This window comes from Toxotes jaculatrix, chromosome 24, assembly GCF_017976425.1.
Source record: "Toxotes jaculatrix isolate fToxJac2 chromosome 24, fToxJac2.pri, whole genome shotgun sequence".
NCBI lineage: Eukaryota > Metazoa > Chordata > Actinopteri > Toxotidae > Toxotes > Toxotes jaculatrix.
Window position 1 is genome coordinate 3309860 of NC_054417.1, and position 15449 is coordinate 3325308.

Below are 15449 nucleotides of genomic sequence, written 5' to 3' on the forward strand. Positions count from 1 at the left end.
CACACAATCACAATCTTTAGTGTCTGTTTTGCACGCACACATTAAAAATCACAGTGCAGATGGAAAAAGTAAGTGAACCCCTGGATTTAATGACTCCTTTGACAGCAATGAAACATATATTGAAAAATACACTGAATTAAATATTCAATATGGAGAAAAAGAACACTGATTTGTGTGTCATTAGTTAAAGTAGATGTGTTTGTTCACTGTAATTTCTACAGAAATGCAGGTAATTCTTAAGGGTTCACTTGGTTTTTATTGCTATTTTGGTGCAAAATCTACTAAGACAAAGATCCAACAACAAAAAAAAGACTATTAGCCAAACAAAGCTGATTCTTTAAAAGAAAACTTAAACTGTTAAGAATTAAAAAGACCCAGATTCAAGCAGACGAACAGGGTTCCAACATAGCTTGTAGCTGATGGGTGCTGATGAGGGTCAAACTAAGGTGAGAAAAAGTGTGTCAGCTTGTTAAAATGCTGATGGCAAATCTTTACTGATTCCATTACTTTGGCAAACAGTCACTTTCTGTCAAGCTGGAGTTCGAATCCAAAGCAGCTAATAGAAAAAAATCTGTCAGCATGGCCCAATACCACTTAGCTTTACATGAAATTACACCTGTTGTTGTTATTTTTAAATTTAATGTGGTTACATCTCATTACAGATTACACTGGAGCTATCAATCAGCTGTTCCTTACACAGGAAACAACAATCACTAATACAGTGAAATACCAGGAAAAGAAACTGTGCTTTCAGTTTAAGTTTCCTTTTCAAAAAAAACACGAGGTTTGAGATCCAGCCCTTCAAATACAGCTCCGACATGCTGTTCTGGAGGACCCGGTGCCCCAGGATGAAAAACAACACCTTGAATGGTTCACAGGGTGTTTTCCTAACACACAGGTTCCTCTCAGTCCCTCCTGACTGTGATTAGCATTCTAGGAAACAAATCGCCTTATTTTTCCTGCTCTGTCCGTGGGGGGACATTGATATGGACCTGGGGAGCCCGCATGTCAACTACTGCTGAATAATGTGACCCCTTTGTCTCATTTCCATAAAACGCACAAACACACACACGCTCGCAAACACACACCGCTGCCCGTGCCAAATACAAATAGCTGAACCCTTTATATTGTCATGTTACGATCATCTGTAAATCACGATGCAGTGCGTGTATCCAACGTGACCAGACTAGCTGGAAGGACCGTGTGCGTGCTGCAGAGCCAAAGCGATTATCATGACATACATGAAAGCCCTATACAATACCATGCATGAAGCGGAGGGAGAGATAAACACCGTCTGTGTGTATTCCTGGATGTACACACTAGAGCCTAGAGCAGCGAATTATAAAACGTGGCAATATATGTGGCCCACGGCTGACACACACACACACACACACACACACACACACTTATTTTACTCTATTTCATAGAAAGGCAAGCACACACCAACCCACACATTTCCTTTATTGCTTCAACACATTATTTTTGCTTTATTGTGATTAACTGATGCTCTCAGAGCTCAGCTCAGCGCTCAGATTATATCAAGCCGTTTTACGACGAAGCCTTGTGATTTCTTTTCTGTTGTAATGACCTTACGTCAGTTGAGTGTCCAGAGTGCATTTAAATGGCTTTGCTCAAATTGAAGTAAACTACATTTCCAAGAATGCATTTCAACAACCATTTGAGGACAGGAGTAAAGCTGAGTGAATACTGATGGCTAGGACAGTAAAGAAGAGAAAAAACAATGAACCTGTGATCCATCCATTTTATATGTTAACATTTTTTTAAATATATTTGTTGATCATCGATGCAAAATGGAGAAGAGAAACCACAAATGGATCCTCTGACAACAACTAGCATTTATTACTGAGGCATCAGACAGCTAATGGAGCTTAGCTCAACTGTTTTCATGGTTTGAACTGGTAAAACGAAATGGAACGCAGCCGGTAGTAAAAGTACCCTGTGGAGTGTTTGACCACTGTTATGCTAAATCACAAAATTATAAATGTCTCACAACTGATGACCTTTGACCTCCCTCTTACAAGAGGGCAGAAGAAAACAGCATTTATTTACTGTGATCAATAAACGTACACATTATTATGATTACTACTCAGGCTGCTTTCACACAGCTCGTCAGACACAGAGCTGAAATGCATCATGGTAACCGTTTCTGAATTTTTAATGGTCAGGATATGAAATTATTGCGGCTGTTGTAAACAGTATATGGTGTTTACATGTACAACTCACAGAAGGAAGAGTCGAGGGGTTTTAATAATTGATGCACTCGCTGAGAATTAATTAACCGAATGTAGCACGTCCTGTATGGAACACACGAGGGAGACAACGGTATTATAAGGATGGACACACACACAGATGCACACACATACACATGCAATCAGGGATGGTCACACTTTCTTTAAAAATACACAAAAACACAACTGTGGACACAATCACAGACACACACACACACACACACACTCTTTCCACAGTCAGAGGATGAACAGTGCCACCTTGCTTTAGTCAAACACTACTGCATGCTGGTACCACTCAAGCCTTGAGCCTTTACACAAGCATCAGCAGCACACACACACACACACACAACCTCACAAACAAACATACACACTTCCCTATTTCATCCGCTGGTACTAATCAACCCATTTTTCTTCTCCTCTCTCACCGCTGTCTAACACTGCTGTATGTATGTGTGAGTGTGAGAGTGTGTGTGTGTGAGTGTGTGTGTGTGTGTGTGTGTGTGTGTGTGGTACCAGTCTATTGAGATGCTCTGCTTTTGTGCTGTTGTCATTTATCTTACGACTGCCCCCCCTCTTCTCCATTTTCTCCCTCTCATGCTATACTTCATTCTTTCTTTGAACAAGAGATGCATAATTCAGAAGGAGCGCGCAGCATCCTGACAGTAGTATGGTAACCCAATCATCTTCCTCTCTCTCACACACACACACACATATACAGTGCACACACACACACACGCTGGGAGAGCTTCTGACTCACACACAGACACACTTTCTTCACTAAAGTACAGGTTTACAAAGACTATTTTGGACGTCTGCTTTTTCAAGCACTAAAACGTGAATCATAGAGAATAAACCTCCAGCTCGCAGTGTCTCGTCTTGACTGTAGAAAATGAAAGTCTGCACTACCTGACAGTCTTACTTGGTGTGTACACGTGTGGTCGCACTATAGCTGAAAGGATTCAAACGCCAGTTTACAGTGAACTGATGGAACTCGGGCTCCGGTGGCTCCTGGCTGTGCATTTGTGTGTCTGGTGTTTTCTTTCATTCTCTGAAACGCAAGCGGCTGAGGTGTGAAGATTCTGGAGACTCAGAAATTTCTCCTCCGTGTGCGAATTAGATGCTGCTCAACAAAGAGCAGGCAGGATGTGTAGAGAATGAGCTTCTCCACGGCTGTAAAGCGTGATGAATACTGACGGTGCACAGGTACAGAGGGGTGAAGTAAAGTATCTCACCCTGACTGAGCAGAAATTTGGCTCTTGATATCCATGGCATCATGTGAGAAATGGCAATCAACTTGAAACAAGGCGTGTACAGTTACTTGCCCTTTTCAATTGACAAGCAGGTAATTGTAATTAGTGATACTCCTCAGTACAAAGAGCAGTGATGCTGAGGCTGCAGCTGCAGGTTGGATAATACTGCACACAGGGAAGCACCTACTTACTATGCACGTTCTACAAACAAGACAAGCATGTACCAAAAACTAATCCATGTTCAAGAGCACACACTATATAAACTCAGCCTATACAGACACATTTTCAGGGCAGAGTCGGGGCATCAGAGGAATGTTTGGCCTGTGTTATTTAAACAAGTAGAAAATTGGTTGTATTACCGGTGAGAGGAGGGCTAATCCCACTTCTGCTCCAGCCTCAATCTCTACAGCACACTACCAGATGTGGGGGATTACCTTTCAGGAACACACACACCTGGCTCGGGGCCTGCACACACACACACACACACACACACGACTGCACACACAGGCAGTGTTTAAGATTAGAGAAGCAACCACAAAAACACAAAGGACGGCGAAGAGAGACACAACGTCTCCCGCTCATGAACTGAAGCACACAAACAGATGCACAGTCAAACCTGTCGGCCGGTGAGGGACTCCTTAAAAATAATGAATCATATACAGAGACTTCACTACTTGAACCTCTAAATCTTTCTTTCTTTCTGTTTGAGGAGACGCCAGCAGTTCCAAACAGCAGTTAGTACTTCCACATTGAACATAACGTCTCTTTGATGCTTCTGACAGACTGATCTGAACACTAACACACCAAAGCAGATTCCTCTGTCTGTTGGAGCTGAGGTCTAAGCATTTACATTCATGCAAATTTAGCAAATGATGACCCACTTCTCACACTACTTCCAAAATGTAAAAATAGCAAACCAGAGGAAATCACAAATTCAGAGGAATAGAAAAAAAAATCATGTTATTATCCAAACTCATTTCATTTTGAATCCTTCCTGACAAACAAACCTTTACTGACACTCATCTCTCTGTGGATATTACTGTGGGACAGAGGACAGAGGACGAAACCATAACAAAGATAAGAAATCCTCTAGGAGACGCAGGCATGCAGGTTACACAGTATTTACCCACTGTGTCAAACACAAAATTACTTTTTAGTGACACACCACTCACAACAGATTGACACAAAGATGTTAACACACCTGACTGACCTGGAGAAAAAAACACATATCCGTACCAATCAAATTCATTACACTAACTTTAAAGTAGACATGTCTTTGGGCCAGGGGTAGTTTTATTATGTAGAATGAAACAAACTTTTTTTTTCAGGTTATTGTTCACACTGCCGGAGAAGTAAAAACTTTGTTTATGGCACAGAAAAAGGTTAACTTATCATTCTCTCTCTCTCTCTGCATCCAACACACACACACACACACACATCTGTCGCATCAGCCACAGTGATGGAGCACATATGCGCCCACTGAGAGTATACACTAACACACACACATTAACACACCCACACACAGACACACAGCGAGGCACCAGCTGAGGTATTGCAGTGCCGGCTATGCTCGGTGACAGGCCACATTATTATTTATGCACACTCATAAAGGGAGAGGGTAAACTCTTCATAAATCACACGTGCCCGAGAGGCCCGAAAGAGAGAAGGAAGGATGAGGGGAAGAAGGGATGTGGGTGACAGGAGAGCTCCAGGCCTCGTATTTCTCAGGCCAGCAACACAGAAATCAAACCGGCTCGTTCATCATTCCCACAGTGCAAACACATCAGTGGTGGTTACACTGGTCCTGTTCCGCATCTGTGAACACGACACCCTGACACACACACACACACACACACTTTCACTCCCTAACATGCAGAGGGACGTGAGCTCCCTCGCCGCACAGAAAGTCATAACCTCTTTCTCATAAATGTGCATAAATAAGCTCAAACACACATTCCCATATACACACAAACACAGAGGGAAATCACACACGTTTTCCAAGTCAGAGCCAGAGCCTAATAATCAGCTTTCTTTTCCCTGTGGCCGTCACAGGGCCAGCTGCTCCCTCCAACATCCCCTCCTCCTCCTCCTCCTCCATCCTCCCTCCCTCCCTCCCGGGATCTGACAGAGAAATAGAAGGAGTGATTAACTCAGAGCTGCGAGGCTGCTGCCCTCTCACCTGTGGCTCTCTCCTCCAACGGCTGCCCCTGCCTCCTCCTCCTCCTCCTCCTCCTCTTCCTCTTCCCGCCATCTGCCCTCTCTTTAACATTAGACTTTCATATTATACGTCACCTCTTTCTTTCTGCCGAATGATGTTTAGGACAGTTTAAAGAGAAAATCTGTACTTTTCATCATTATTATTCATTAAACTATCAATAATTCACTGGTTTTCCACTGTGGCCGTGATGTTAATTTTTTCCTGTGATTTTCCATTTTTGGGTCAGAGTGTTTCCACAGCCTCAACGTGCTGCTCCTCGGCTCAGATTGCCTCTTTAGGGGGAAACGTTCCGGTTTCCACCACAGCTGAGCTTACTGATATACAGCATATGCGTATGTGAACTATATATTACTGACATTCAGTACTTGCTGTTGCCATGGAGAGCCTGTATCACTCACAGCCTGAAGCTGTTTGGGAGGGGGGAAAAAAGCCTCACCTGCAGTTCTTTCTCACACCCATCAACATATATGTTCCTATCAACACGCCTTATTAGATAGTTATTGACTCAACATCAAAGCCTGAAGGGGATTTGTGCTGCATTACATGTCTGCAAGCCCCATGAGTACCAAACACCACCTGACAGCACCATCCATCCATTTATATGAATGTCAGGGGGCTGGAGCTCCCAACACATGCTTTCATTCTCACTAACATCCACCTGAAAATAGATATACAGCATAAAATATGTGGAGAACTACACTCACCAGCTGCGACAGTTAGTTTGTTACTGTATTTTAAAAAGTACTAAAAAATAATTTTGCTTTTACAAGAGTAGAAAACAGATTAATTTCAAAACCAAAGTCACTCAAACTTATGTGAGTGAAGCAGCCACTCTTCCTTCCCATATGTCCCCCTATGGCTGATATATGCTGGCTAATAATTCGAGTGGCCTATTCAGACACATTACCGTCCACAGAGCACCATTCATTAGGCCAATCAGTTAGGTGATGAGAGTGAGAGGCGGAAAAAATTATAACTATAATAGTGTGTTTGTTGTGCATGAAAGCGTGTTTGTGCGCGTGCAACGCAGTGGACACAGATGCGGTTTCAGCTGTGTAATTGCACCAGAAAGCATTAAATATTCAACCTAAATGAGTTGGATTCAGTGTTACAGGCATTTATCCTGTCGCTAGTGTGAAAGTACACACTGCTTTGCACACACACACACATGCACACGCGTGCACGCACACGTCCAGGAGTGTGACTTTCTGCTGATTTGAGTTATTAGCAGTTGGAGTGAGCTGAGACTCGGTGAGCAGAGGGAAACCACCCCACGCTCTCACACACCCTCACACAACACACACACACACATATAAGCTAGTCTGGGGCAATGTCATGTAGGAAAACAGATGGTGCGAGGCTGGTTAGGTCAGAGAGTAGATTTGCTGTAAACAAGTTGATCTATAACAGATCATTAGCTGGATGTGATTAGCTCCTCTGCAGGCTGCTGTGCCAAAATCACTGTTAACTGATAAAGCTAATACTGACAACAAACACAACACAAGCTGCAGCTCCAGAACAGCATCACTGTGACTGAACCAGAACTCGAATGCCACTATTTTTCACACAGAAATTCTTGGTTCAAGTCGTGTAGCCGCTGTTCTGGATCACGTGTCATTGGAAAAGCGAGCCTCTGCAGCGCCGTGCCCCTCTGGCCTCGGAAAGGCCGACCCAGGTTCCTCCTGCCAGATCGCAGCAGGCGCAGGCAGGTCAGGTTACAGCCTGACCGTCTCGCTCCATTAGGAGCTAATGGGTGGTGTGATGGCGACACCGAGGGCAATGCAGAGTTTGTGTGATTAACAGGAGGAGAGGCACCGAAGGACGAGATCTGAGGGTGTGGTGACCTAACGCTGCCTCTGTAAGTCACACACACCTACGCAGAGAAAACAGAAAGAGGCCTTATCCTAACTGAAGCCCAGTCTTTTGCTTCAGCGAACTGACAAATCACTTTGGAGAGGTGCCATCATTCAAAGTCAAAAGGTAGAGCAATGGATCAAATAAAGGAATTAAAATTCCAAAGTGCAACTTTATGAGAAAGCTCAACACGCGTGTAGTTCAATGAAAAATGAAACAGGCACAGCGAGAATTATTCCTCCTTTCCGCCTTCTGTGACTCCTCTCAGCGTAATTACAATCAAACAGGGTTTGGTGAATGTGTGTGCGTGAGTGTGTGTAGGGGGTATTGTTAATTGAATATAATCAAATGAAGAGGTGTTGTGATGCTCAGATTAGAGGTGTGTGTGTGTGGGGTGTTGAATCAAGGTCGACACTGATGAGCTATGATCAAATCAGCTCAAGTGACCCGATCCCGCCGGGCAAAACATCCAGGCGCCCCGGTCTGATCTGATCTGATCTGCAGGTCTGACACAGATATAATCTAACTTTACTCAATATACTGTACGTTTACTGGAGATTTGAATATATTAATGTGTTGCTGAAGAAATACAGGATGTGAACAAAAGCAACAGACACATTTTTCATATCCTATCCAATATCTGTATGAGGATTCAACTATTTATGAAAAATAGAAACAGACTTCTGGGCATCTCCTGTCAAACCAATGAAAAAGCCTCCATCCATCATGTAAACCCAGCTATGAAAGTCATGGCTACAAAGTTATGTCAGAGGACAGCAAACGTCCTTCATCAGCTGTAAAAACCATCAGATTCATGGGACTCAAATCCACATTCACTTTGTTCTGTGCAAAACAATATTTAGAAATATGATTCAACATACTGAGAACACTGGAGCCGAGACCTGAATCTTTAAACTTAACATTCAAACAGCCATTTTCCATCATGCAATTTAGTTTCAGAAAATCAAGTCTGAAATGCTCAACATGTCTGGAGCCTGCAGGCTGCAGCCGTGACGGCAACCTCACAAAATAAATGTTCTTTTTAGGGGAAAAAGGTAAGAATAAAATCAATTAAGTAGACAAAAGAAGGACCATAATGACTGGCTGCAGGTGAACGGGAGCTGATTTATTTTATACCCCGGCCATGTTCAAAATCCATGCAAGACTTCTAATTAATATTCAAATGTGTGAGACAGACATGGTGTTGAACGCACCCCATCTTCACAGGTAAAGATGTATGGATCATGATTAGAATGTGAAGAGGCTATAGATTATGATTAGGCTGGCGTGCATGTGACATTTTCTAATCAGCGCACTTGAACCTCATGCTCCCGCTCATCACTGGCCATTCAGCGAGTGTGCAGAGTTATGTGACTATTCAGATGCCAATCAAACGCAGCTCGCCGCGACGCTGAATGAGGGGAATAGAGGTGAGGGAGCGAGGTGTCACGGAGCGTCAAAGGCTAATCAGCACGTCTGCGCCTCGCAATCACGTCCCATTCACTGAACTTATTCTCCAGCGGGTTAGCACGTTTTAAGTAATGCCTTATTGTCACCTGTCACAGGGGCTGACATCTGACACGCAGTAAACGGCTTCAGGCAAATCACCCGACAAAACTTACGAGAGAGTTCTCTGGCACTGGTGGAAATAAATTTACAGCAGCCTTATTTAATTTCACTGTGAGTTTTGAGATCTGCAGATAAAGATTGGACACATCACACTGTTGCATGTCCACATTTAGCTTGTGTACACGACTCATTTCAGTTTGTGTGTAGATAGTGCAGGCCTACAAAGGGCTCTTGCAACTTGAGGATGTTTTCTGTGTGTGTTTCTGAGGCCAAACAAACATGGCACAGGAATTTCCTTCTTTACAAACAACTTCTAATGCCACCTCTCTAAATATTTTGAAAGCCTGATACAGCAGACGAACGATTACAGCAGATAGTAGAAAGTAGTTTCAAAAATACGTTTTTTGACCAAACAGCAACAATTCTGAGCTTTAAGCTTCTTTTCATGACTGAATATATATGTAAGAAACACAGGACTTTCATGTGCATCGGTTTTCTAAGCATGTAAATGATTCTGTACATATTCTGTAATTAAATAAGATCATTACTCACAGAAGTGTCAGTTTCTCATTAGAGGATAGATAAGATGTCCATAACTGCAGACCTGCTTTAAATATCATAACACATCTCCATGTGACCGACTCATTTTTCTAGCATTGCGTCCTCCGCTGTGCCATGCAGGCAGGAGAGATGGATGATGGGAGATGGCCTCGTAATCAAGCAGTTGACATTTCAGAGCGAGATCAGCTGGGATATGCACCCTTACCATTTACATTCCAGCAACCAGAGACTGCACAGGAGGTTCATGGGTGCCTTGTAGGCGTAGTGATTAAAAAGCTCTAATTAAAGAGAGATGGAGGAAATCATTCCATTTTTTTTTTTCATTAAATTTCCCATGAAATTAGATTTTTCATTGGCTGCACTGGATGGAAGGTTGAGTTTTTTTTATGTGTTTTTCCCCTTGAAAACAAGGTCCGTGTAGGGTAATGCGTATGTGTGTTCGGGCACATGGAATGAGGAGTGACAGTCCACTTATGAGGAGACGTTCTGCTCCCTGAGTTTAATTCCCATTCTGGAGGAGATCGGCGTGACAAGAGAGGACACTCACACATGTTAAACATTCGAATTTCAGCTGCGTGCGGGTGACGGAGAGGAATGATGAGGGACTAACAATCAACCAGCATCATTTTGGACTCTCTCTCCAAAACCCGTATATGTATATGTGTGTGTGTGTGTGTATGGGATATCGTATGCTAATGGCACGCTGGCACTGGAGAGACAGCTCCTGTGCACCGTGGAGACGTATGGGAGTAATGGCCGCAGCTAATGTGGAATCCCAGAGGACTGTGAATCTGAGAGAATGACAGCTCTGGTAGCGGAAAATGGGCCAATGTGTAGAGGTAAAGCACTACATCTGTTAATAAGTGCTTTTGAGAAGGCGGAGAGGGAAGAGATGGAGGAGTGAGGGTGAGATGGGGTAAACAGGAGAGGGGCGGAGGGGAAATTCTGAAAATGTGATGGTACTTGTTTTTCTGCAGGACTGTAGATGTCACAGGGATGTAATTGTTCCAGGACTAAAAACCCCACAAGTGTACTGGTCTGAATGTAAACACAAAGGGAAGGAGGAGGAGGAGGAGGATGACAGACTCAGTAACAACAGGAGCAGCAACAGGTTCACTACAACCAAGGGGACATGTTATAGACAACTAAAAGCCGGTGTGCTAACAGTGCTGCAGAGCATTTCAAACTTATCTCAGCACCTTAAAGACAAACAAACAACAACAACTACACTAACTGAAAAAGACTGAGGGAGGATAAAGAGGATAAAGCAGGTTAACTAGTCAAATGCAGTGATTTGACCAACGCAGTGTGACAAAAGAGGGAGAGATCGCGAAGCTTTTGCATCTGCCCTCTCCTCCTCAGCATTCAACAAAGTGATGGGGTATCTGACAGGTCAATGACTCCAACCGCCATGCCTCCACCTGTCATCTGAGAGCTGCAGGGCACGCATCACACACCCACAGTAACGGGTCAAAGAAGAAGAAAGCTTCACAGAGTATAATTGAGTGAACCATGACCTGCAATGGTCTCTTTATACTGTGGTCTTTTGTCTGTGAGTGTGCAGTGCGTCTATGTGGTCACACCTAAGCCAACACCCCATGGCCCTCTGCACATTCATCAGATTGATATTAATATTCATGAGGAGGCTGGTGGCCGGTGTTCTCGAGATGGGGTGCTAATGAACGGAGTGTGTGTGCGTGCCGGTGTGTATGCGTGTGCGCACATGTCACAGATGCAGGGGGCAGAACTGTAATCAAATCACAGCCGCCCCGTCATCTCCGCCCTCATCAACCACCAGTGGCGCTACTTCCATACACGCTAATGCTGACATGCAACGCTCCTCGCTTTCCTGTGGTTCGGCACAGGCAGCGGGGATAGCAGTGTGTGTGTGTGTGTGTGTGAGTGTTGAATAATAGTCGGGGACTGGCCCAGATAAAGAGGTCTGGACTCGCGGCTAAGCTAACCACTAGGCGTACAAATAGCTAACCATTATCTCTCATTAGCATCCGTGGCTAACACAGGGCCCACGCTGTGTGGTGGAGGGCCCTCACAATGGGACCACTCCTGTATGATTGATGGTGAAACAGCATCAGCCACAATAACAGAACAAAAAAGAAAAGCACTAAAGATAGAATCTGTCGGCCGCGGCGAGGTAATAAAAACGTAGACAAACAAAGGGAAGTCAGACTAATCAAGAATGCCAGGCACAGCTCATTAATCTATGAGAGCCGACGCTGTTTGGAAGCCTGGAGATAAGTCAGATGACTGGCACGTTATGAAGATCATGTGCACTCGTCCTATTCCGTCTGCTATCTTTTCATCAGCAGCAAAAACAAAAGGATAAAATGAGAAGCGAGATGAAAGCAGGGAGGGCGTTTGGAGGATTGGGTGAAAGCGGAAAGAGTAAAGGAACAAAGGTAAATAGTACAGTTCCTGCACGGTGCAGGTTCTACTGGAGCGTTTGCTCAGCAGAGTCCGTAATCACAAAAAGCAGCGCAGTTTGGAAATCTTTGATCAAAACGCCAGAGGGGGATTTGATCTGTGACACCCCGTCATCACTTTGAGGACGCCGAGAGAAAGCAGGTTTAGGTTGGAAAATGAGTCATTAAAATCCATGGCTCATTCTCTTGTGCACGAATAAGACGCAGATCTTATGATTATTATTCCATCATGTGGGAAATGAGGCCTCTGTTCTCTGTGATTGCAAAAACATTTCTTTTCCGCCGTTGAAGATTCCCACTGAGTTTACACATCTATTATTTAGTTCTGTCCCCTTTTTCACTCAGAGTATTTTGCCAAACTTGCAGTCACTGTGATGCTATGCACACACACACACACAAACACACACACACACTCTATTGTTCATGCAGCTTAAAACACCAATTGTTATTGCATGGTACAGGGTCGGCTGAATATTCCATTTCCATTTCATTTGCCCTTCTTGCTGACTAAGTGTTGGTAATTCATCATTTGTCTGGGCCAGGGGCTTATGAATATGGATTTCGGGCAGTTTATTAGCACATCTTAAGAATGCATTATGGGAAATTAGCAAGAGGAATGAAATTTGCTCTTTATAGAAATTGGGCCACTGTCTGTGTGTGTGTGTATGTGTGTGTGTATGAAATTCAAAAAACTCCCAACCCATCTCCTGTGAAGTTACATCACTGCTGTTTCGGAGAACTTCCCTCTGCACATGGTTGATTTGCCTGAAATGATGTTCCTTTCATCTGTCTCGGTACAAATGAACATGACAGCTAAATCACACAGCACCGTCACCACGGCGACTGCTTCGCTTTCTGAGGAACCAGAGGGAAGGAGGTTTGGGACGAGAAGAGGAGGGGAGGAAGTAAGTTCACTTCCTTACCTGCCATGTATGGAGCGAATTAAGATGCAATCAGAGTTTATTTTCTTCGGTCAGAACCACAGCAGAAAAATTCATTTTATTCAGACTCCTAACAACCAGTGACAAGCTAACCAAGGTTTGGATTTACAAATACCTTATTTATTGGACATCCTGTCATCCTGCCAGGCTGGAGACTTCAGTAGGCAGTCAAAACAAATCCGCTGCGAGACTCTAAGCACGGATAAGAATGACGGATACCCTGCTTAAATTTACTGCCCCTCATACCAGGTAGAGAGTAATCAGGAAATAGCTTAGTGCAGTCTATCATACACCGTGTCAACGTGTCTGCGTGTTGACGGTCGGGTGAGAACAACAATAGGACAAAACAGGGTGAACCAAGATAAACCAAATTTATCTGAATCAAAGCACAACACAGACACCATACACCCATGTGTCCATCCACCCCGTCCTCACCTTGTCTCTGTCGTCCACGAGATCACTCAGCAGGTCATCCATGTCCAGGATCCCTCCTTCAGGGTACTCCAAGTGGTGTGTTTTCACTGCACTCTCCTCATACTGGACACAAAGACACCAGTCAGCAAAAATGAATAAATAACTGAGAGCAGCTTAAATTACAAACTATATGGACATTTACAAACCTAAATTCATAAATATTTCAATCACAGAAACTTCACAGAAACTTAAACTACCAGTAACAATAGAAACAAATAGAAACAATAGATATATTTTCTTATTTATTGTGTTTACATACATGGCCTACTCACTCAACATTTTCCTCTTATTACAGACCGAGGTTGGAAGATTTCAGTCACTGCCAGTATAAATTATGGTTAAAAAAAAAAAAAAAATAGCTCAACTAGGCCATTCCACCCCACTATGAATGCTATGTTTACATCAACAAATGTGACAATACTGACAGTCAGTCAACATAATAATTACGCATATATCCAGAGACAACAGCAGGTATCTGTGTTTGTTTGGCGGGTAAAGCAGGAACAAATGACCTACATACACTGTGCGTGCACAACACTGGGTTTAAGAAGTACAGTTTGTACAGGAGCGTGTGAGAGTGAGGTGGGGGAGGATAGGAACTTTTCCAGTTTTGCTGCTCCGCGGGGAGCGGTGGTGGGCACATTCCAGGCCGGTTTCACTGTCACCATGAAGACAGAGGTCAAAGTGAGCACGCCCCACCCACAGAGCAGGAAGCGCGCTGAGCCTGGTGCTTCGCCCGCTGACTTCTGACTGAGCTGCAATCTGAAATCTGTGTGCCGTTCACACAACAAAATCCAACGAGAAGTACACAAACAATAGCACCTTCCCCTTTTTGTGACCCAGCATTCACACAGTCTATTGTGGTCATGCTAAGCAGATCGAGCAGATCTCCCAGAGAAAGTTCATCTGCAGACAATCTGAGATGAGGCCGATGATAAATCACGTAAATCTGGAATACAAAGTGAGACAGAATGTGATTCTAACCTTGTGGATGGGTTAAATATTTGATGTTATTCTATAATAAGAGGAATTTCTGCACTTTGACAAGTCCTATCATGTCCAACAATAGAAAATGGTCTATTAGGAACTGCCCATACCAATAAGCAATCTGTCCAGAGGAACACAGGACTACATTACCAGCTAAATTAACAGCCATAGGCTAAAAGCCTCAGAGGCTGGAATGAGTTTGGCTATGACCCAGCGAGCAGCTTCTGCCATATCACTGAGCCCCGCTGTGAATGGGCTTGTTCTTGCTCCGCTGCATCCGAATGTGAATTATGGGCCACAAAAAAAGAGGGTGTCTGCCTTTCACAATGGGCCAAGTCCATTCTCTTAAAACAAATGGCTGGAAGAGCCTGGGATTTCAATCACAGGAATAAAGCCAGAACCCCCCTTTCTTCAGAAGTGCCCATAATACCAACACCGGAGCTCTGAGAGACAGAGCAGCGAGTAATCCCCCACTACAACCAGCATACAAACACACTGCAGTTTTAACACAATGGAACAGCATTGTGTGATATGCAAACAAGCATGCAATCCAGTGAGCTGGAGCCCAGAGGATCCTGTCATTGTAAAAAATATGAAGTTGTTTCATCATAAAAGGAGGAGGATACCTGCCTTCCTCATGGTTTGCATTGTTTGAATTTCCATCATAGAGTAGTGTGACTCATCTGAGGAACGTATAAACACAACAAACCTTCACAATAACCTTATACAATACCATATGCAATGCATGCTGGGAAGTAAGCTCACTTTAACAAACCTATAGTTAATATGTGATCATTATCTGGGCCTGAGCTTTCATACCTGTTATTAATAAGTTTATTTATTAATAAGCAAATGCAATGAAAAATAAACAGTGTTTATTAACTGTGTTTATTGATCGTTTACTA

At 43.6% G+C, this 15449-nt stretch overlaps 1 protein-coding gene across 3 annotated transcripts in view; it reads right to left on the bottom strand.

The window, feature by feature from the left end:
* The window catches only part of pard3ba (par-3 family cell polarity regulator beta a), a 123672-nt gene that overhangs the window by 103339 nt on the left and 4884 nt on the right, over positions 1-15449 (bottom strand). For all 3 annotated transcript variants that reach the window (XM_041032693.1, XM_041032694.1, XM_041032692.1), the window contains exon 2: positions 13519-13620. In XM_041032693.1, coding sequence (XP_040888627.1) covers positions 13519-13620 — 102 coding nt within the window. The remainder of the gene's footprint in view (positions 1-13518; positions 13621-15449) is intronic.